The 24129-nt window shown below is 40.3% G+C and overlaps 1 protein-coding gene across 4 annotated transcripts in view; it reads right to left on the bottom strand.

Annotated features, from left to right (window-relative positions):
• Positions 1-24129, bottom strand: part of IQSEC1 (IQ motif and Sec7 domain ArfGEF 1) — a 576206-nt gene that overhangs the window by 60897 nt on the left and 491180 nt on the right. For all 4 annotated transcript variants that reach the window (XM_084839949.1, XM_084839948.1, XM_084839950.1 and 1 more), the window contains 2 exons: positions 3677-3959; positions 860-2124 (listed from right to left, as the gene is read on the bottom strand). In XM_084839949.1, coding sequence (XP_084696075.1) covers positions 860-2124; positions 3677-3959 — 1548 coding nt within the window. The remainder of the gene's footprint in view (positions 1-859; positions 2125-3676; positions 3960-24129) is intronic.

Consider the following 24129-nt stretch of genomic DNA (forward strand, 5'->3'; position numbering starts at 1 on the left):
CAATTCTGACTATTTCTCAGATGACATGTGGAACATCAAAGGTGGATGAGGACAATAAAGCAATGGCAGATGGAGTAAGTAACCTGCCCTTTTAATTTTTCTTATTGCTTTTCGGTGCTTCACATTGCCAACTTCCATGAATATGCTTTCCTTTCTTTTCATGTTTTTAAAATTTCCTATGCAGGAAATTTACACAGGGGCTTTAAATGCTGAAAAAGAGAGATTGAGAGAGAGACCACTTGCCCAATATGTACACCATGAGAATAAAAACAATGACATGGCAACTGTAGGGTAGGAAGAGAGAGAGGAAACGTGGATATGCTGAAATCAGGAAAAAGACATACAGTGACCAGGTTCAGATGATCAGCGGAGGAAAGGAAGCCACTGTGGCATCTTTTCCTTGCCTCGCATGTGCCTCTTGTACGTCTGCCATTTCTCTAATTACCCTTACCACTGCACAGGTTGCCATGTCGTCCAAACCCGGTGAGGTGCGGGGCGGGGGCGGCTTCCAAAACACCCTGTAACTCCTACAACAAGCCATGGTTTCTGGGGTGATTTCAAAGCCACCCCGCGCCGCGCACCTCACCAGGCTCGGCAGACATGGCAACCTGCACCAAGGCGAAGGTAATTAAGGAAATGGCAGGTGTTGGGAGTGGTATGTGCTGGGCAGGCAGAAGAAGCCACTGTGACTTTTTCTTTCCTAACCCAGCCACCGTCTGGGCACACGTTAACCTGTGCAATGGGACTGCAGCCAGTTCTAGTCATCTTATGATTTATAGATAAATTACTTCACTATGAAGAAAAAAAATAGTAAACATCACTTCGTAGGAGGAAAGGCCACAAAAAGCACTATACTCACTTATTAAAAAGGTTCAGTCCAATCCTATAGTGACGTTTCCTAATGACATCATTGCTGAAGGCAGGAGAATCCCAGCTATTACGAGTCTCTTTGTGATACGTTTGCTTGCTCAAGGTTTGTTCCCTTAGGCTGTCTCGAGAGGAGGATTCTGAGCTGCAGTTTATTGTGTCATTGGAATTGGAAGTGCTGTTGATGCTGTCGTTGTCTCCATCTGAGTAATCAGACTCAGATTTGCTTTGCCTGTTTGCTGTGCCATTAATGGCTAAGTGGCTATCGATAGGCCTTGGTCTATGCCTAGTCTCCTGGTCTTCTCGGGATATTATTTTGGCAGGGATGCCATGTGAAATATGTTTTGGGCTACCCTGCTGACTAGTAATTCCTCGGTCATACGCGTTCTGTCTCTTTAATGAACCTCTCTCTGAACGATCGCTTAAGTCCACTGAACTGTCACTTGGTGGTTCTATGGTTAGTAAAGGCAGATGGTCCATCCTCATTCTGTGCTCCTGGGACTCCAGTGAAGGGGTACTCCTGCAGCTTGTGTCAGTGTCTGCCTTATGATCCTTGTGAGTCATAGACCAGTACTCTTGAGATGGGTTCACTGATCGTAGCCGTAGCTCGGATTCTGTGCTGGATGGCCTATCTGCAGACTGGGAAAGGGGAAGTGGTGGGGACAGTTCTTCCTCATCGATATATAATGTAACATCGCTGTATGACGCTGTCATTTCATCTAGTTTCCTGTGATCTACATTATGGCTTGTTGGTTTAGTTTGACCACAACTGACCCTCTCTATTTCACGACTTCTGACTTGATCAGGTATCTGTACCTCATCAGAGTGGAGGCTACGGCAATTGAGCGCATCATCGATGGACTCTGCGAGAGATTTTACTTGTCTTGAAAAAGCATCCTCCAGTTCCGTTATGGCATCAGTAAAATCAGTGGATGCTGCTGGAGATTTCATTGTAGTTGATTCGCCAAGATCACTACATTCAGATTGGACAAGGGCTCCTAATTTTGATCCATCATTCGTAACAGAAACTTGCTTCCCCTCAAAATAGGAACTGTGGACTTTCTCAGGTCCTTCAAACGAAAACTGCATTCTCATATTGGACAGTACGATGCGTCTTGACATACGGTTCTCAGACATAGAACTTCTAAGCCGCTCAAAGTTTTTGTTCATCTGATACTGGCGGAAAGCAGTCTGTATCGTACGAGCAGCATGTCTAGTTATGAGGCGGCCTCCATATTTTCGTTCTAGCATTTCAACCTAAAAAGAAAAGATAAATATTTTATCATACTCTTGCTCAAAATCTTATTGCATGTCACTATGATATGATACTGAGGCAATGAGAGTTTTAAAATCATCACAGAAAAATATATCTGCTAGAAAACTAAGAGCTAGAAAGATTTCTGAGATAAAAATATACTCAGCTGTAAAGTGAAGTTACAGGAATATTTTGTAGGCCGCTGATTAACTTGAGCCACCTTGAGTGCCACTTTTTTGGCAGAAAGGCAGGGTATAAATCAAATGAATGAATGAATGAATGAATAAAACAACTCACATTAAAAAAAACTAACCTGAAGTTGAACTGCCTCCAAATACACTGGAATTCACATTGGATTTAGTAAGGCTGAGGGCCTTTTGACACTTACAGAGCTAATTATAAAAGTTAATAAATCTTGAATTCCTTAACCTAAATTTCATTCAGGGTGTCCATCCACCAGTGTTTTCAATTATATATGTTATAGATATGATCAGTTTTTAATAAAGCAAGAAGCAGCATTTTATTTGCCTTTGGAATCTTACTGAATCAATTCCTTGTCAGATTTTGCTTTTATGAACATTTTTACTGATGATATTCCACACTCAAACTTTCTCCCTCAGGTTTTTATTCTGTGAAGTGGGATAAAACTTGAATATTTCACAGATGCCCCAAGAAGATGTAACAACTGTTATTACAACCCATATTAATCTATTTTCTATTCTTCATCCAATAATTTAGAGTGCGTTTTCAATTATGAAAATTCTTGGTTATGTTAATCTCATCCAATGTTAATGATTTTTATCAATGCAGTTTTTAGGGACAGTTAATAATAGTAATATAAATGAGATGCTAAAATTAGAACAAAGTAAACTTGAAGTTCACATTTAACAAATTACATTTTAGAACATCATGTAGTGGTTAACTTTGATAGACTTAAAAATATGACTCTGAAGATTCATTCAAAGTTATTTCATTCAAGATTTTTTTAAAGTAGGATCACTTAATATCTCCAATTATCATTCTATTATATATTGCTTTCTATTACGTTTTGCCTATATTTTCTGGTATGCTTTAAGTTATTTTCTCAAACTACACTTCATAGAATATTGGTCAGGCATACTTTGTCTCAATACTAAACAAAGTGATGCCACTTTTAAATTTATGGGAAGGAGATCAGGAACATGTTACAGGCCTATGCACTTTCTCTTCTTCTACCACATGAATCTCTGCTTTCCTTCCACGGAGCAGTGTTACATCTGCACTCATTAATGCTAATCAGATTATTACAAAGGCCAGGGAAATAGTTTGTTTTGTACTAATCAAGTCCTCCTGGTTTTAAATGGCACATTCTCTTGTTAAAATTTGGCATAGCTTCACGATGGAAACAGAAGAGACAGAAACTTAAATACTACTCAGATGTGCCAAATTATGGAACAAACCTACAATCTCATGAACAAATATATTATTTTCCAGGAATGAATGCTTGAATAACTAGTACATTTCTTCTCCATTTTACACTTTAGCTTGTTTCATACAACAGTACAGCTTGAATACCTGCTTATCCTGCAAGTCGGATGAGAGTTCATAGCTCTCTGAAAGGGACCTTGACCTTTTAATAGCTTCTTCCTCTGCTTGTTTTCTCAGTATGGATGTTGAGTGCTGAAGCTTTGGCCTCCGAGGCCTTTGCTGCCCAGGAGAGACAGAATACAGCCCGTATGGTGAATGGTCATAATGATCTGGGCTTATAGCTGAACTGTGAGTTATAGTTCCTTGATGATAGGTAGATGGACTATCCAATGATGTGCCAGTTTCACTTCCAGGAGCTTCACCCTCAACACTAAACAGAAAGAGAAGAAAGAGAAAAAGTAATACAATTAAGATCCCAGTGGCTCATTATTAGTGCAGCTCCCTATACAATCAATTCATCCTGAATTAATTATATTTGTAATATTCACTTTTGTAACTTGTTTTGAGAAGCTGCAGATGCTCATATTTAACACCTATTGAGGCTTCTATAAATGTGTGTGTGTGTGTGTGTGTTGCAATGCAGGGCAAAAATCAAAATGAGAGCAGAGAGATTTCCAGTGTTATTTAAGTCTTTGTGACAAGTTTCAACAATAGCTTTAGTGGCTCATATAATCCTTAGTAAGCCTTTCTGAGTAAGAACACCGATGTGTTTCCACAGAGAAATGCCTTACATTCTTCTAAAGAAAAACTGTCAGAAAAGCTACCAATGCGTATTTCTACAATAAACTGTCATCTTAAATTGTGAAAACAAATAAATACAAGATTTTAAAATGATTTATGCTATGCTTCTACTCTTATAAGATTGATCCCTGAACGATTACATACTCCTTTTAAGCACAGAATCACACAGCTTCAAAGAGGAAATGCACATTTAAAGGTACTTCTTTAAAAAAACACTGTCCTGATCCAACTACACATGCACACACAGCGCATCAGCCATTTACTTGGTGACAGTATCTATCAGGTATTTGGGGAGGAGAGGACAGGGGCGGGGACTAAATCTATCCCACCATCTCAAACAGCTAAACCACATTATGTACACACATTTTCAGCCTGGGAGCTGCAATGGGCCAGCATTCAAGTGCTGTACCCATTTGCGCTCACAGTTCCTTATCCAATTATACATGTACTCATATGTCATATGTACTCTAGCTGGATAACAGCATAGGTATTTTTACTACTACTACCTACTACTAAAATATGTACAAGTGGACAAATACTGATTTTAAATAGAATTATTCATTTCAGGACTTGTATTTTTAATAAGAAATCACGTTAAATTTCTTTGATATGAACACCATATGTTTATACAGTTGCAACCAATTGCTAAATTCCATTTTGACCAATAACCTGTTAATTTAACCATTACATGGAGCATTCAAAAAATAATTCCATTTCCTGTTTTGCTTAAGAAGAATACCAAACACCAACTCTTCCTTGTTTTCCCACCTCTTTTCTACCACCTTTCAGAACCAGTACAGAACTAGGAACCTCACCCTTGCAAAAGAACTCCCATGTCTCTTCACTGTGGTTTATTTTTCTCCTGATTCTTTCATATGGTTTACATCTATTGTATCTAAACACAATGGCTCCTGCTATTGAAATTAAAAACTCTTGTTTCTGTTGCTATATGAACACTTCACCACTCCCTTCAGCAGTTCAAAGTACAGAAATGTTTCTGCAAAGATAGTGTGGATTCCAGTTTCAAAACAGAACAATACTGTCAAATATCTTCTGCCTTTTTATAGGCTAAAAAAGAGTTTTTATAGTTACAGACTGTTACAGTTAAAAACCATTTCTACTTTGGTATCCATCTTAGTGCCCCAAAGGAGTTTCCAAATATATTAATTCACGAAGAAAGGGAAAATCTTTCCTTTCTCTAAAAAAGGAAATTGACAGGAATTTGAAAATCTTTCTATTAAAAGATACATATACATTTAAACCAAAATGAATCCCACCTCCCATTGTTTTGCAAATGTTGAATTATCTATTCCAAAATTATTTATCTTAATTATCTATGACTATTCTATAAGACTTCTTTGAGAAAACTCTCAATCTACTAATGTTCAAATTTTTGTTTCTCTGTTTTCTACATATTGTAATGCATATGCTTTTAGACATTATGTATAACCACTGGAATAGCTGATCTCATTTTGTTCATAAACCATTCCTTGGTTCCTTGTTCATAAACCTTTGAAATAGCTGGAAAACACTTATCTTTTGCAACATGCACAATGCATGAGGTTTTTTCCTTTGATTTTCTTTTTTAAATACAAGTAAGCAGTATCTGTACTACCTACCTAGTTTCTTATTTCTCCTTCCCACCTTTGTAATTTAAAGATAAATTTAAACCTAAGTAGCAAATAAAACACGCACTTCTCATTAGCTCTTTTAAAAATGCACTCTACACAATAGACATTTTAATAAATGTGATTAGTGTACAGTACTAAATGTACAAGTGTATTTTTTATTGGTTCATATATAATGGATATATTGGAGGGAACATATTTTTTGCAAATAGTCTGTCTTCCCTATCCTCCCGAACAATACTGCATTACAAAAACACAGATGTTCTTATAGTCCTAGTTATGGATCGTAGCCTGGAACTCAGGACTTTCATCTGCCTGTTGTTTAAGGATCACATTTTTATCACACTCAAAGACATTCCATCCTTCTAATGACAACCTCTGCATCCATGAAGAATAAAGGGGAAGTTCCCTGTAGAGCAACATCCCTTAGGTTTGGCACAGCCCTGCCTTGTGTTCAAAACATTGCTCATTCTGAAGTCTCCAGCTGAGAATGGATGGCAATAACATATCCAACTCCATTGCAAGTTATATCTTTGTAGCATTCCTTTAACATCTGAACCACCCTTCTCTTCATATCTACTTTCCTCAAATGAGGCACTGAAATCATATAACCAAAGCACAATCTTTAATATTTATTTATTTATTTATTTATTTCATTTCTATACTGCCCAATAGCCGAAGCTCTTTGTAAACTACCCAGAGAAATTTGGCTATGGGGCAGTATAGAAATGTTCGTCATCATCATCATCATCCCTGCATTGAGCTGCAGGGGGTTGGACTCGATGGCCTTGTAGGCCCCTTCCAACCCTACTATTCTATGATTCTATTCTATGATCATCATCATCTTACTACAAAGTAAGCCCAAGTAGAAAAATGTTCAGTAATGTTGTAAAGTTATATCAGAAAAAATATGATCTAAATGTAGATATTAAAGCCCCATGAAAGTATAGGCTATGTTAAAATGAAACCTTACCTGATTCTGAGATGGGATACATTTGTACACAGGTGGATAAAAAATGAAAACTATTCATTTTTGTTTTGGATGTCTTTTCTCAACTCTGGTAGAACATCACTCCTGTTCAGTATTTTTGATCGGATACACATCCTGTAACTCTTGCTTACTGGATATGAACTGTAAAAAAGCAGATTTGGGGAACTGCAAAGAGGATCTTGGCTACACTTTTGCAGCCATGTCCTTTCCAAGATTATTAGGGAAGCTTCTGGGGAAGGGACAAAATGCATCTTTGCAGTAACTACAGCACACACATGCAGGCATGTCTGTTCTCCAAGGTAAGAACAAAAGAGACATGCTCCCAATAATAAACTGAGTCAAAGTATCATACCAAAGTTATGATCAGTCATTAATGCTGGTACAGGATTCACAATGACCATAATCAGTGAGCATATTTGCATGACCATATAAAATCAGTTAACCACTCCTGGTGTCATTTAAGTATGTGGGCGTTTCTTTTTTTTCTCTGGCAGAGATTCATTGTTTTGTAAGAAAACCTAGTATTTCTGCAATGTTTCATTAAAGTTAGAATGAGAATTTTACAGATAAGCAGTTCTAGAATGGAAGAAATATGAATTGCATGTTCAGCAGGTGAAAAAGAATCAAAGAGAGAGGGCCACCCTGAATTACTAAAAGAAAGTTAATTTAAGGTGCAATTGTATACATGTTTAAACAGAAAAAAAAGTCCTACAACTCCCAGCATTCCCCAGCCAGCCACGCTGGCTGGGGAATGCTGGGAGTTGTAGGATTTTTTTTCTATCTAAACATGCATAGGATTGCACCCTTAGCTGGGTATATATTGTGGATAGAAGTTTAAACAAAACGAAGGAGCATTAAAACAAAAGTCACATCTATTAAGTAAACAAAACTTACAGACCTAGTGCACACATCACAACAAGCCACCGTGGGTTAATTATCCCTTGAAGTGCCTCAGTGCGTGCCAGCCACCATTTTGAATATGCAAGTCCTGGCCACTGTTGCCATGACTTGACATGTCGGGCGAACCCAGGCTAACCAACCCTTGCATAAACCACAGAGCAAATAAGGCCACCTGACTCAGTGATCATCAGTGATCACCACTCGGATCATAGCAAGCCCAAGCTGGGAGATCTTGGGGCCCTTACCAGTCTGGCCTGGAACCTCACAAAGCTCTGCAAGACTTGGGCTGCAATCCTATACACAACTCAGTTGGACTTACTTCTGTGTAGCAATGCATAGGTCTCACCTATATCAGAGTTCCTAAGCTAGATTCTCTAATTGTTCCTAAGCTGGATTCTCTAACTATTAAGCATATCATGTAGTGCCAAACCTATATTAGAACACTGAAGGCAACTCATACAATCTCTGAAAACATCTGGAATTTTTGTAAAAAAATCATACCATTTTGATCAACCCCTCAGTACTAGCAGTACTTCTGTCTTGTCTGGAATAAGCTTCAACTTCTTTTGTCTCATCTAGTCCTTCACAGCTGACAAACAGTGATTAAACATGTCTACCATCTCTCTATGATGCAATGTAAATGACAGATGGAGCTTAGTGTCATCTGCATTTTGATAACTCCACAGTTCAGTAGTTTCATACAGATGTTAAACAGCATGGGAAACAAGATGGAATGCTGCAAAACCTCATAGGCCATCAGACAAATGGAGGAGTAGTCCTTCAGCACCACCTTCTGGGTCCTACAGCCTCAGAATGAGCATAACTAACTAAACACTGTATAGCCTACACCCATCCCTGCAAGGTGTCCCAGAAGGATACCATCATTGATGGTAAAAAAATGCTGCTGAGAGATACAGGAGAATCAACAGGGTTTCAGTCCCCTGCCTATCTCCCAGTGCAAGTCATCCACTAGGGCAGGGTATTGACCCTCAGGTCCAGGAGCCAAATTCAGCCCACCTGGAATGCCCAGATAGCCATATCTCCTTCCCTACATCACTAGATGATTCCTGTTCCCCCCCGCCCCGAAAAAACTTCCTATCATTTAGTGGTTTCACAAGTATTGAATAATTTCTTCCCCATTCTAAAAGATTGAAATGCATCTCCGAAGGCTTAGGAGTAAGTGCTTTAACCAAATATATGCTGGTATTTTGACCTCACCCCCTTTGCATTAGGTCCCACCCACCATTGGAATATGGCCCCCAAGAGCTTTCCCAAAATGGGATTTGGCTTGCAGGCTGAAATTCAACATCCTTACACTAGAGGGACCAGGTCAGTTGCCCCCAAATCAGGTGAAAAGCCAGACTGAAAAAAGTCTATAATTAGTTTCACCTGGAAACTGTTGCCACCACATGCTCACACTTTGCCTGAAAAAAGAATACTGGGCCCCATCTACATGGGGCTTTTACTTTGGTTCTACTCCACCCCCACATTGATAGTGTCAGATGACACACACTGTTCTCCGTAACTAGCCCAGCATTTCTTGCCCTAAATCCGGGTTTTTTTCAAACTAATTTTGTGTCAGATTTTCCTGTCACAGAGACTTCAGTGCTGTTTGGAAGTCCATGTGAACTCAGCTGAATTTGGTGCGGGCTGGTGGAAGTGGCGCTGACTGGAGGAAGGGAAAGTAGCATGGGGCGGGGGCATGAGGAGAGGAACGGGGTAAACATGGCTACCAGGAAGTAAGTCATTGCCTTCAGTTCCACTTTGCCAGCCCTGCTGTTTTAAAGCTGTGCAGCTACAAAGGAGCACAGCTGAGAAACGCTAGCTTAGTTGCTGCCTCTCACTTTAAATAGTCATTGGGCTTGGGAGTGGGGGGGAAGCCAGTCCTGCTGTTTTGAAGCTGTGCAGCTACAAAGGAGCACAGCTGAGAAATGGTGGATGCCTGTTGATTCAACGCTGTGCAGCTAAGAAAGGGTGGACGCCAGGGCAGATGATTTCCATGAACATGTACTCAGAAGCACTTCACTGAGCCCATGTTTGTGTGTGGGGGGGAGCAGGCCTCCACTCATTGGCTGCCCCACACCTACGCAATTGCTGACGTTCATTTCTACTTGTGGTGGAACTTGCCCACCCCACCTAATGCGGCTTCAGTTCCCGTCTACACTGCAAAAGCAGAGGAATACAGCACTGCGTGTACCGTGGAAAGAGCTAATTCGATTCTGTGAAAATGCGGATTTTGCCCAAATTGCTTCACAAAGCATTTCCATCAGAAGGTTATAAAGTTTGTGTTTTTTTAAAATGAGAACCATACCACAGCCTCCTTCAGTGCCATAGACACAAAAACCTCTCTCAATTTCTCAACAAAGACTAGGATTTCTTACATGTAATCCAAATATGTTACTTGTAAATATTCATCCAGCATATCCTTTTAAATTGCAATACATTAACTGAAGCAGCATATGTGCAAATGAGATCATCTGTTTGTCTCATCAGAAAGGCAGTAATATAAGGGTCAACTAACTCAAGGGGGATGCTTCTCTAACTGCCACAGAGAAGGACAAAGATAACTGCTATTTTCTGATCAAACAAAACTACCAATATGTAAACAGCAGCTGATTAAAAATAAAACTCATCTGATATTCCAGCTTGGGGACTCAGGATGTGAACACCATATAACTCCAGGCTACCAGAGGCAAACCACCTGTTTTATATGAGATAAAGAAGTTATATTATTCTCTCTTAAAAACAGTTTCCTACTTGCTGATGATTAAATGAGTTTATGACCCAGTTCGCACAATCACTGCTGTTTCATAGTTCTTTACCTGCAGTGAGTCAAGCTTCTGCTTCCACTGCAGCTACTGAAAGCCCTCTACAATAGGGCTAAATGATTATATGTGATAGTATTCACATTCTGTTCTGTAGGAACCAGACCATTTTTAAAGGATGGCTGTGGTTTAACTCCACTTGCCAGACATGGATGTCAAGACTCCATGTACTCTGCAAAACCTGAAATAAAAAACAAAACCTACTGAATCATTTATGTGCCTAAATTTCTTGCTTTCTAAAATGTTTTAGGATTTTAGATCCTGTTGTACAGAGAAAACCTTTCCATGAGTTTGAACTAACTCTGTTCTTTGACGCTCTATAGAAGATCAAAAGTTTTCTGAAAGGAAATCTAAACAAAGCTGACCAGCAAAAATATTTACAGTGAATTACAAACTTCGTGCCTGTTATATTTGCCAATTAATGATTACATATAAAAAGCTTAGCAAATCACTAGAGCCATTCTTTCTCTTTAAATTGCTAGATGAAGTGTGTGCATTCTACGCAATTACTACCTTCAGTGGTAGATCCAAAATTCTCATACTCTGTAGGCAACTGCCGTACAGGTAGTTGAAATAAGGATCTTGATCAAGCCATTAAAAGCTGTATTCAGATTACAGGAGAAAGCACTGGTTAAAAAGTCTTTGTATCTGCAAAGTGATCATGATAAACTCTGAGGAGAAAACAAATCAAAAGCTTAGTATGATAAAGGTTCATCCTAGAAAGTCTATTTTTATATATATAATTGACAAACAGTTTGTTCCTGTGTTTTTCTTTACAAAGCTTGTCAAACAGGATTGCCACTATGGTTATTTTTATGCTGCTTGAAAACTGCAGAAAAATACAAACGTTTACTTTTATTTTTAAAGTTACTATACACAGGTCAATAATGTTTCTATCAAAGATTGCCAATATTTAATCTTACTAAACATTTGTGCTGGAATATTTCCCTAAAATTATCATGTAATGCTACAACATACACTAAGCTTAAGTATTCCATTGGACTAGCTGATGGTATGCCCTATCTTACTCACTTCAGTACTGGAACAATGGGTTTTTGGATTGGTCTTGATAAGCCAAATTCATACATTTAAAGATAGTGCAGCATTATAATAAATGCAGGTCACAGGAAAGAGAACAGAGTTCAGACTTCTTTAGTCCCATTTTGCCATGTGATAATACCAATATAGATAACTAAATTGTACTGACCAACATCATCTTATAGTGCTGTACATATCTAATGGTCCTATCCAATGTATGCTTATTCAAAAGTGAGTCTTCCCAAGCTCAATGAGCTTGCTCAACAAGCTCAACATGTGCGTAGAGCTGCAGCATAAGTCTGAGGCCTGATTCTAGTCAAAGGCCATTTACCTACAGAAGTTCTGTTCCAACAACCCCACTGCTCACCCTTATCCCATTTTCTTCCTCATCAATCTTAAAACACTGTTGTAATGAAGACTTGTCATAAAAAATGACAGAGTATCAGAGCATCATAAATAATACTTTTCAGTCTTGTTTCAATGCTTCAGTCACCGCTATATTTCTATTCACATATTTCAAAACCTTCAGCTTTACCTGGTCTGGGCATCTCAGGAATTTGTCACACAAGTTCTGAACAGGATCCTAGGGTAAGCCCATTTATGAAGGGTTGTTTTTTAAAGAATCCATTGTATAGGGTAACATCAGAGTTTTGTTATCATAAAGATGAATGAAGCAGAGGCTCCATTCTTCATAATCTTCTATAAACATCCAAATATGCCTCCACCCCAAACTCCTGCCCAGGTGCCTTTGTTACTAACTCTCCCCACACAGGAATCTAAATATCAAAACCCTTAAACCTATGCATCTAGATGTCCCTTTCCTAAAACAAAACACCCCAAACTCTTCATTTTCTATTCCACATTACAGTTCCGAAGGCCTCCTTTCCTTAATCCTATAGTTACTCTTTTCTCAGCCCACTTGGCAGGTACATCATATTCTCCAGCCTGGAGAAAGGTAATCTTTTGGGGAATGGTGAGAGATAGATAGAAAAGTATGAGTGTAAAGCAGTAGGAAAAAACATGGTAGGAACACATGGGATCACAATTGCTGAAGGCAGACTGCCTAATCCCCAATTTGTGAATGGCTGTTCTATGTAACTTATATTGTCAGTGAAGTCTGCAGTAGCACTCTTCTTTATTCCAAGTTCGGGTATCTTAAAGTTTTTAATACTCCACAGCTGACTGAGATAATGTAAATTGACTGAAATGCTCAGGAAAGAAGCCAAGTTTCTTCTCTGAATTATCATGCATATGTTGTGCAACAAGGAGAACTGCCTGGAAAGCAAAAATCTATTCACAGAAAAGTCACTACCTGCTCAAACTAAAGAAGTGCTGGTCAAAGACATACCAAACATTTGTTCTGGCATATCTGCCTGCAACGATGGTGCTACAGTACTACAATGCCCAGAGTCACAACTTATTTTGGCACTGCCCGCCAAACAAATACCAGAAGTTTCCAAACAGTATTCTATTCTCCTCAAAATGCCCTATTGTTTCTAAATACTGATTTTGAAATAGATTCAAGACCTCTCACCTGGTACAGTTCAAGGAAACCACTGTGAAGTCAGTGGCCAACAAACTCAGTTGAAGTATCTTGGAACAAATAGCATGACAGCTGCAGAAGCAGCTGTTATTATACTTAGAAGCTTCCAAGATAGCTGAACTTGGGGGGGTAAATCACTTAAGCAGCAGAAGTAAACAGAAACCAATGTCAATGAAGTTTACAGTTTTCATTCATTATTTCATATTAACTTAGCTTGCTGCAGGCCTCAAGACGGCCACTCTGTAGTCATCACCCATCCTTCGGAGCATATGGGATTGTATTCATGGTGCTTTCCACTAATTGAAGCGGGTGAGAAATAGAAACACTGGGTAAGCCTTATGAATTTTCCTTTTAGGAATCTTCCTGGCTAGCAGTACCAACACTTTCCACCCAGTAAGAAGCAAACTTGTCAACTTTCTGACAAGCTATCAGCCTTTCCTATAATCTCCACTTAACGAATTCCAGCACAGCAGTACAAGCACTTTTTATACATTTGAACTTTCTCAGAGAAGGGCTTTTTGCTGCAACCATGTTAGGGGACTAACTTCCTTTAATATACTGTGCCTGATCTCGGAAGCTAAGCAGGGTCAGCCCTGGTTAGTACTTGGATGGGAGAATGCTTGGGAATCAGGCTTCCTTCAATGAGCAGGGGATTGGACTTGATAGTCTTGTAGGGCCCTTCCAACCCTATGATTCTATGAATACAAGTCTAAATGAGTTTAATGACCAGGAAAATTTATAGAAAGAAAAATTCACGAGGTAAGGCTAACCTTGGCTCAGGTTAGCCACACATTACAGATATTGTGCAGAGAATGCCTGAAATAGCCCCCACTTAACCACATGACTACCAACCATCATAACATATAATGCCAGTCTCACCATGTTATAATTAGACGATGACTGGTTTCAGATATCATGATAACCTACGATGGGTTAAATAAGCCAGGGTGGCTTATTTAACCTATTTTTGGTTATTGTGTTGTCAAGAATTTTTTAATACACAGTGGCTTATTTGGCTGAAATAGCCCACTCTGATAACCCACGGTGTGCACTAAGGGTTATTTAAGCCACCGTGGGTTGTTGTGTCATCTGAAGCTCACCATAGCTTATTCTGATTGCCTAGAGAGTTGGCTAGCAAGAGCAGCCAAAACCGCTGTGGACGCTCTGCTCCAGCCTGCAGAGCCCTTTTTCCAAGATCTGACTAGCAGCCCAGGGACAACCGCCGCCAAACAAACACAGCCTTCCCTGATACCATGCTACAGTTAAAAAATGACAGCTTTCCCCTAGTACATTGACAGCCTCACGCTATCGCACTACCCAGCTACCATAAAGTTACGCAACGACAGGATTTCCCGACTGCTACTTCGAAACTGTGCAACTTGGGAAATAGGGGGAAACAGGGGAATAGGGAAAGAACTGCTCACTTTTCCATGAGGAAGCAAAATTGTGCAATTATTCACTACAGCTTCTGAAGGCTCCCCATGACGGCACCACACCTGTGCAATTTTGCCCCATTCCAGCAAACTTCCAAGGACTTATAGCCCTACCCCCATTTCCCTTTTTTAGCCACTTCTCCATGAAAAAGCAAAGTCGGCCAGTACAGTACAGGCTTCCTCAGTACAATGACAGCCTTCTCTGAACAAGCTATTGTGGGGTTGCACTACAGCTAAGTAGTCAATTTTAGACTCCCAGCTGTCCATGGAGGCTCAGGTGTTAGCTGTGAGCTGGACAGCGCTGTACCAACTCCATCTGATACAGCAGCTGCGCCCCTACCTTCCCGACCATCTGCTCCCATTGGTAGTACATGCCCTGGTCTCCTCTCGTTTAGACTACTGTAATGTGTTCTATCCCCTTCATGGATCACTGCCTTGTTGTGGCGAAGGGGCTTGCGTAACTCAGTGAAGCCATAAACTATGCCGTGCAGGGCCACCCAAGACGGACAGGTCATGGCGGAGAGTTCTGACAAAAGATGGTCCACTGGAGAAGTAAATGGCAACCCACTCCAGTATTCGTACCAAGAAAACCCCATGGAACGTATCACAAGGCTAAAAGATATGACGCCGGAAGATGAGCCCCTCAGGTCGGAAGGTGTCCAATATACTACTGGGGAAGAGCAGAGGGAATTTCCAAGTAGCACCAGAAAGAGTGAAGCGGCTGGGCCAAAGCCGAAAGGACACTCAGCTGTGGATGTGTCTGGTGGTGAAAAGAAAGTCCGATGCTGTAAAGAACAATATTGTTTAGGAACCTGAAATGAAAGATCAGTGAATCAAGGTAAACTGGAGGTGGTCAAACGTGAGATGGCAAGATTGAACATCAACATCTTGGGAATCAGTGAACTAAAATGGACAAGCATGGGCGAATTTAATTCAGGTGACCATTATATCCACTACTGTGAGCAAGAATCCCTTAGAAGAAATGGAGTAGCACTCATAGTCAACAAAAGGGTGGGAAAAGCAGTACTGGGGTACAATCTCAAAAACGATAGAATGATCTCAGTACGAATCCAAGGCAAACCATTCAACATCACAGTAATTCAAGTCTAGGCCTCAACCACTGAGGCCAAAAAAGCTGAGGTTGATCGGTTCTATGAAGACCTACAACACCTTCTAGAACTAACACCAAAAAAAGATGTCCTCTTCATCATAGGGGATTGGAATGCTAAAGTAGGAAGTCAAGAAATCACCGGGACAACAGACAAGCATGGCCTTGGTGTACAAAACGAAGCAGGACAAAGGCTAATAGTTTTGCCAAGAGAACACGCTGATCATAGCAAACACTCTTTTCCAACAGCACCAGAGGTGACTCTACACATGGACATCACCAGATGGTCAATATCGACATCAGATTGATTATGTATTTTGCAGCCAAAGATGGAGAAGCTCTATACAGTCAGTAAAAACAAGACCTGGAGCTGACTGTGGCTCAGATCATGAGCTGCTTCTTGCAAAATTTCAGCTTAAATTGAAGAACGTAGGGAAAACCACTAAACCATTCAGGTATGACCTCAATCATATCCCTCATGAATATACAGTGGAGGTGAGAAATAGATTTCAGGGATTAGACCTGATAGACAGAGTGCCTGAGGAACTATGGACGGAGGTCCGTAACATTGTTCAGGAGGCAGCAACTAAATCCATCCCAAAGAAAAAGAAATGCAAGAAAGCCAAGTGGCTGTCTGATGAGGCTTTACAAGTAGCTGAGGAAAGAATGGAAGCGAAAAGCAAGGGAGAAAGGGGAAGATATATCCAATGAATGCAGAGTTCCAGAGCATAGCAAGGAGAGACAAGAAGGCCTTCTTAAATGAACAATGCAAAGAAACTGTGGAAAACAATAGAATGGGAAAGACCAGAGATCTTTTCAAGAAAATCAGAGATCTCAAGGGAACGTTTTGTGCAAAGACGGGCATGATAAAGGACAAAGAAGGCAGGGATCTAACAGAAGCAGATGAGATTAAGAAGAGGTGGCAAGAATACACAGAAGAACTATACAGGAAAGATCTGAATGTCCCTGATAGCCACGATAGTGCGGTCACTGAACTTGAGCCAAACATCCTAGAGAGTGAAGTCAAGTGGGCCTTAGGAAGCATTAGTAACAACAAAGCTAGCGGAGATACAGTATTCCAGCTGAGCTATTTAAAATCCTAAAAGATGGTGCTGTTAAAGTGCTGCACTCAATATGCCAACAAATTTGGAACACTCAACAGTGGCCACAAGACTGGAAAAGGTCAGTTTACATTCCAATTCCAAAGAAGGACAATGCCAAAGAGGGTTCAAACTACTGCACAACTGCGCTCATTTCACATGCCAGCAAGGTTATGCTCAAAATCCTACAAGCTAGGCTTCAGCAGTATGTGAACCGAGAACTACTGAAAGTACAAGCTGGGTTTCGAAGAGGCAGAGGAACTAGAGATCAAATCGCCAACGTTCGCTGCATCATGGAGAAAGCAAGAGAATTCCAGAAAAACGTCTCTTTCTGCTTCATTGACTACGCTAAAGCCTTTGATTGTGTGGATCACAACAAACTGTGGCAAATTCTGAAAGAGATGGGAGTACCAGACCACCTTACCTGTCTCCTGAGAAACCTGTATGAGGGTCAAGAAGCAACAGTAAGAATCGGACATGGAACAACCAATTGGTTTAAAATTGGGAAAGGAGTACGACAAGGCTGTATATTGTCACCCTGCTTATTTAATTTATATGCAGAGTACATCATGAGAAACGCAAGGTTGGATGAATCACAGGTTGGAATTAAGGTTGCCGGGATTATCATTATCAACAACCTCAGATACGCAGACGATGCCACCCTAATGGCAGAAAGCGAAGAGGATCTAAAGAGCCTCTTGTTGAGGGTGAAAGTGGAGAGTGCAAATGCTGGTTTGAAACTCAACATTAAAAAAACAAAGATCACGGCATCTGGGCCCATCACTTCCTGGCATATAGAAGGGGAAGAAATGGAAGCAGTGACAGATTTTATTTCCTTGGGCTCCAAGATCACTGCAGACGGTGACTGTAGTCATGAAATTAAAAGACGCTTGCTCCTTGGGAGGAAAGCTATGGCACACCTAGACAGCATAGTAAGACGCAGAGACATCACCTTGCCGACAAAGCTCCGTCTAATCAAAGCTATGGTTTTCCCAGTAGTAATGTATGGCTGTGAGAGCTGGACTATAAGGAAGGCTGAGCGCTGAAGAATTGATGCCTTCGAACTGTGGTGCTGGAGAAGACTCTTACGAGTCCCCTGGACTGCAAGGAGGTCAAATCAGTCCATCCTAAAGGAAATCAACCCTGACTGCTCATTGGAAGGACAGATACTCAAGCTGAAGCTCAAATATTTTGGCCACCTAATGCGAAGAGAAAACTCCCTGGAAAAGACCCTGATGCTGGGAAAGGTTGAAGGCAAAAGGAGAAGGGGATGGCAGAAGATGAGATGGCTAGATAGCATCACCGATGCAATGAATATGAATGTGAGCACACTCTGGGAGAGAGCGGAGGACAGGAAGGCCTGGGGTGCTATGGTCCATGGGGTCACGAAGAGTCGGACACGACTTAATGACTGAACAACAACAACAACAATATGTTCTATGTGGGGTTACCCTTGAAGACGGTTCGGAAGCTGCAGCTGGTACAGAATGCGGCGGCTCACCTGATTAAAGGCAGCCACCAGCGAGATCAAATCACTCCAGCGCTGAAGGAGTTGCACTGGTTACCAGTTGTTTTCCGGGCCAAATTCAAGGTGTTGGTTTTGTCCACAACACAGAAAAGCAAGGAGCAAACCATTGGTAATTTTGTAAAGACCAAGCAAAGATTAAAATGAATATAACCCATGGTTTGTTTTAGGGTTATCTAACCCAAACAACCCCACCACCTGGGTTCACACGACATGACAACCCATGGCAAGCTAAGTGGCCACAGGCACTGCACAAAAATGGCGTCTGTGGGTGACAGCCCCCATGGGTAAATTAACCCACAGTGGGCCGTTGTGTCATGCAGACCAGTTCACTGGACTGTCTTATGCAAGTCAATTTTCCGTCAGTTTTCCTTTCCCCGTCTCCAATACTATAGGGATAAAAATGGTGGCCTAACTTTATATATTTATTACATTTCTATACCACTCAATAGCTAAAGCTCCCTGGGCGGTTCACAACAATTAAAAACATAAAATACAACATGATAAAATACAACATAGAAGTTTTAAAATGTATAACAAATATAAAATAAAAATAAAACCCAAAATAAAGCCTCGCAGCAGTGCAAAGATTCAAAATACAGTAACAGATTTGAAACAACAGAAACTGAAAGGCTAAAATGCTTCAGAAAATAAGGTCTTCACCTGGCGCCAAAAAGAGCACAATGTAATGCATGGCAATTGCTTTGAGTACATAGGAAAAAAGCACTGCATTACTAGGTATTATCATAATTTAATAGCAAAGGTTTTCCAACTCTTTCAGAGCATAATCTTTTCATATATAGCTCATTTGGGTTCTATGAGTTAGGAGCCTGTACTATTATTATAACCTCTAGTTATTTAAACTGGCAAAACAATTTCCATTGAAGGACTTGCTTTTGTGGCAAATGTAGCAGTGCTCTCTCTCTCTCTCTCTCTCTCTCTCTCACACACACACACACACACACACACAGCGCATCCCCTGGACCTAAGGAGAATTATTTGGCTTATTTGAAGCTGAGAAAGCAGATGATCTCCAATTCTCCATGCACAGCTGAGGCACCACACTACAGTGGAATAATCCATTCTCTCCTACCAGCCAACACTATATTTCCACCTGACTGTGAACTTAGCGGGTGTGTGAGCCAATCAGAGCGGGAGGCAACATTGGATGACATCCTTGTCAACAGAACATTCAATTTGCTGGCATTTAGTCTCTGTAGGAAGCTAAGCACTGGCTTCTACCTCTGTGGCTCTCTTAAGACCTTGACATAATATCCTTTTTATAGTTGATCCATTTAGTGTACTTTAAAGACTTATTTCTTTAAACCTTAATTAATTGTCATTTAATGTTTCATGTGTTGAGGTACCTTTCAGACAATACAATTACACCAGGATATAAATCAAATAAAGTTGATGAATTCTGCCACTTGATTCAAGCTGAAAGTATTTTCTCCTCAGCTATATGAAACGAATGCTAATAAGGTACAGTAGAAACAGCTGGGAACAATTTGAGAAAACTGTATGCCTCCTTCAAGTAACCCTATATTCACAGCCTGAAGTATAAATAACAAATCAGCAGACTACAAACATACTAGCAGCCTCATGCAACAATAAACGTTATACCGGATGAAGTCATATAGCACAATTAACACTTTACAGAAGCAGTCACTGCAATACAATCCATACATCTTAATCCTATGTATATGAATCCCACTGAGTTAAGTGCAACTTACTCCCAAATAAGTATGCATAGAATTGCAGTCAGAGTTTTGACTTATGTTAGTCTAACTTAAGTCCCATTCATTTCAATGGGTCTACTATAAGTGGAGCTAATATTGGATAGAACACGTAGAAATAATGCACTTTAAAAACAGAAGACAGACAGAATGTACTCATTTTTAAAACAATCTTCTGCATTCTTACAAACAACGATATAAACTATAGAGAAAAACACATCTTACTTTATACACTCCTTAGAAGGCACCACACCAGTCAATTGATTTGTCAAATGTCAATTTGCTGTTCAACTGATTGCCTATTATTTTACTGTGATCAAATATAGCCAAATATTTCATAAGCCAAAAATGCCACTGTGGAGGTGGCAGCTTATCCCCTTTTTTATCGTACAGGGGCAGAAGTAAAGGCTGCTTTTCCCTAGCCGTGCAGCAGTCAGGTGCAAAACCAGCAGCATAGTGAAGTTATGTTACTAGCCACCGATAACTGCAGACATTTGCAAACAGCAATACAAGGAATCATCAGAGACAAAGGTCACTGCCTAGGACTGCCTGTGACTCCGACTCTTGCTTGTTTGCTGCAGGATCCAGGAAGTAACCCCTCCCTGGACGAGGGGTTGAAAAATTGGCCCACTGCCTACTTAGCATAAATGCCTTTAAAACTGACACAAGCTTTTTAACAGTCACTCTTATTCTACTTTATTTCTTTAATATCCTTTTTTTAAAACTCTGTAACTAATTGTAGGCTTACACTGGTGTTCCAGAATAAAAGCGAAAAAGAACTGTGAATTTTTCACATATATAGAAACCTTACCCAGCATTGTTAAAAGTTATAATAATTCATTACAGCTTTTTCAATTTAAAATTTAAAAATAATTTCATCATTTCACAATAATAGTTAAAACATTAGCATAAGTATAAATCATGTTGATCATTAAAATATTTTTGCTGCTCTAATAACAAAAATAATTGAACAATGAAATGTTCTTTTAATGAAGTTAATGCTTTAAACTTGATGATTTGACATTATTTGATCAGTCAAGCTGACCAGTTTGTTTGTTTTTTACTGGTCAAATACCTAATCCAACACACCACACTACTGTTCCAGCATGAACAAGTCAGGGAAGTACAAGTCAGGGAACAGAGGCCAGCTTTACCATGAAGCAATGTAAACCCTGTTGCAGCAGATCCCAGAAGCAGCCCCATTTTTTCTTACGTTCATTCTTTATCTGGTGTCATTAATGAAAAGAGCTTCAGTCCTGAGCAGGTGGCGACATTTTTGTTTTTCATTTCAGGTGCAAAAATGTCCAAGGACAACAGTGCCATAAAATTGGCTTTTACATATATGGCAAGCGAAATGCCATGGTGGAGGGAGAGCAAATATATTGCAAGAACCTGAGGAGTGGGTTATATATGGAATCCCTGCAGTCTCCCCTCGTCGTAACATAGTTAAGTAAACTATGTTTACTCTCCCCCTCATAAAATTGAATGGAAGACACTTTCCCATTCATAAAATGAAGGAGCGTACTCAGGAAAACCAGGTAAGGTGGGCTAAACTTGCACCCTACCCTTGGTGCTCCCAGCATCCACACTGAAGCACATTGCAGCTATGAATTTACTTGATCCCACAGAACTCCACAAAAGCAACAGAGAATCAAGCCAGATTCTTTATTATAGTCCTTCCTTGGGTTCTATCTTTTGGTTAACTAGTGTGTGACAGAACACTAATGGAGTTCTTAGTGTTGCTAATAAAAATATATGGTTAACAAATTAGGTTGCGAACCATGACTGAATATTGTCTTCCATGTGTTTAAATGTATTGTCTTCAGAATGACTCAAAAAACGTTTGAACCAACAGTGTGATGTGGCTGCAAAAAAGGCAAATACTCTTTTGGGCCGCATTAATAGAAGCATAGCTTCCAAATCCCGGGAAGTACTAGTTCCCCTCTCCTCAGCACTGGTTAGGCCTCATCTGGAGTACTGTGTCCAGTTCTGGGCACCACACTTGAAGAAGGATGCAGACAAACTGGAGAGGGTGCAGAGGAGGGCAACAAAGATGATCAGGGGACCGGAAACAAAACCCTCTGAGGAGAGACTGAAAGAACTGGGCATGTTTAGCCTTGAGAAGAGAAGACTGAGGGGAGATATGATGGTGCTCTTCAAGTACTTGAAAGGTTGTCACAGAGAGGAAGGCCAGGATCTCTTCTTGATCATGCCAGGGTGCAGGACACGGAATAATGGGCTCAAGTTACAGGAAGCCAGATTCTGGCTGAACATCAGGAAAAACTTCCTGAGTGTTAGAGCAATACGACACTGGAACCAATTACCTAGGGAGGTGGTGGGCTGTCCCACACTGGAGGCGTTCAAGGCGAGGCTGGACAGCCATCTGTCAGGGATGCTCTGACTTGGATTCCTGCATTGAGCAGGGGGTTGGACTCAATGGCCTTGTAGGCCCCTCCCAACCCTACTATTCTATGATCGGTTTCTGCACTTTTTGGCACCTTGGTACCCGGAGCAAATACTGATACATAATGGCTACAAACTTAAATTAACCATGCTTCATATTTCAGTAACAGGGACAGGTGCAATAATTTTGCAATTTTTCTTGCCTATTCAGAGAAACTGTTTTATTCCAACATATCAAAGAAAAGACAGAGAGGCTATAGTTAGCTTTTAGCAGCTAGAAGAATTTCATTCCATCCTCAAAACCATCACAGAAAACCTTTTCCCCTGGTATAATTGAAAATAAAGTGTGCTGATTGCTCAAGCACTCTCTTGTCAAGAAAAGAGCAATTGCTACAACTGGGAAAAGACCATCCTCTAAAACTGATGTCACACTGTTTCACAATCATGGTGTTTTCTAAGGAAAAAGGGCAGAACAGCAGAGCCAGAGTACAGCATTACTGGCATATCTGCATTAACCAAGATTCTCTTGTGGATACAACAATACTGAAGGGGTATGCTATGTTTATGAGCACTACTATAGTTCTTTAATGTCATACTAGAACACCATAAAACAGATTTGGGATTGAAATAAAATCTATCCTAGATTTACACTACAGAAAATATTAGGGACAACAGAAAAGTAATTATGAGCTAGCATTTAATGCATTTCCAGGATTTCAGGTTCCTACCTTTACAGAAAGAATGGTCAAATCTTGAGCAGGAATAATATGAATGACAGACCCTTCCAAGAGGAAGCATAAAAGTGAACTGCATTAGGAACTTCTAACTCAAAGGGGAGATTTCTGCTAAATGAATCACTGCATTGGTTATGGAAGCTTTGTCTCAGAATACTCCCGCAGATGTAATGACCTAGTATAACCCTCCTTAACTTGCAGGATCATCACAACCTAGCTATTACAGCTACAGGCTATACTTTTAAGCACACTTCAACATAACTTCTGTCTAAAGAGATTACTCCTACTTACAAAGCTCAGACTCAGTTGTACATGTGAAATTTCCAAAAAGTTTAGATGTAGTTTTATTTTGCCTTTTATGAGGCCTTGTATTAGTGTGAATGTCTGGAACCTGTCTGCATTTCAACTAGTTTAGTTCTGGCTTTTGCTTCTTTAAAGTGCTCACATCAAAAACAAACTGAGAGTACATATCCTTTACCTCACAGATTCTTACACTTTGTTCTAGTTAAAGGTCATCAGCTTAAAAAGACAAATGTATTTGAGCCCTTTCAAAACAAGCACAACACCTAGCAAGGTTTCTGACTAGGAAAAAAGCCTTTAAGCAGGAACAGTTGAGGCCACAGGTGCTCTTCAAAATCTACCTTGGGGTGGTCTGAGGAAGTAAACAACCCACTTAACTCAGTACCAAATATATGTGGTCAATGACGTTTTCTTCAAGTTGTCATGCAGCTCACGCCTGATGCTGCCAGCAGGCATGGCCACACCTATATCAGCACCCCATCCAGTTTGCCTTTCCCTGTTTGAATAGGAACTTCAGGCCTTTCTCAGCATGGAG

Source organism: Heloderma suspectum, chromosome 2 (assembly GCF_057233095.1).
Source record: "Heloderma suspectum isolate Gila_16-S chromosome 2, 16-S_ref, whole genome shotgun sequence".
In the NCBI taxonomy this organism is placed as follows: domain Eukaryota; kingdom Metazoa; phylum Chordata; class Lepidosauria; order Squamata; family Helodermatidae; genus Heloderma; species Heloderma suspectum.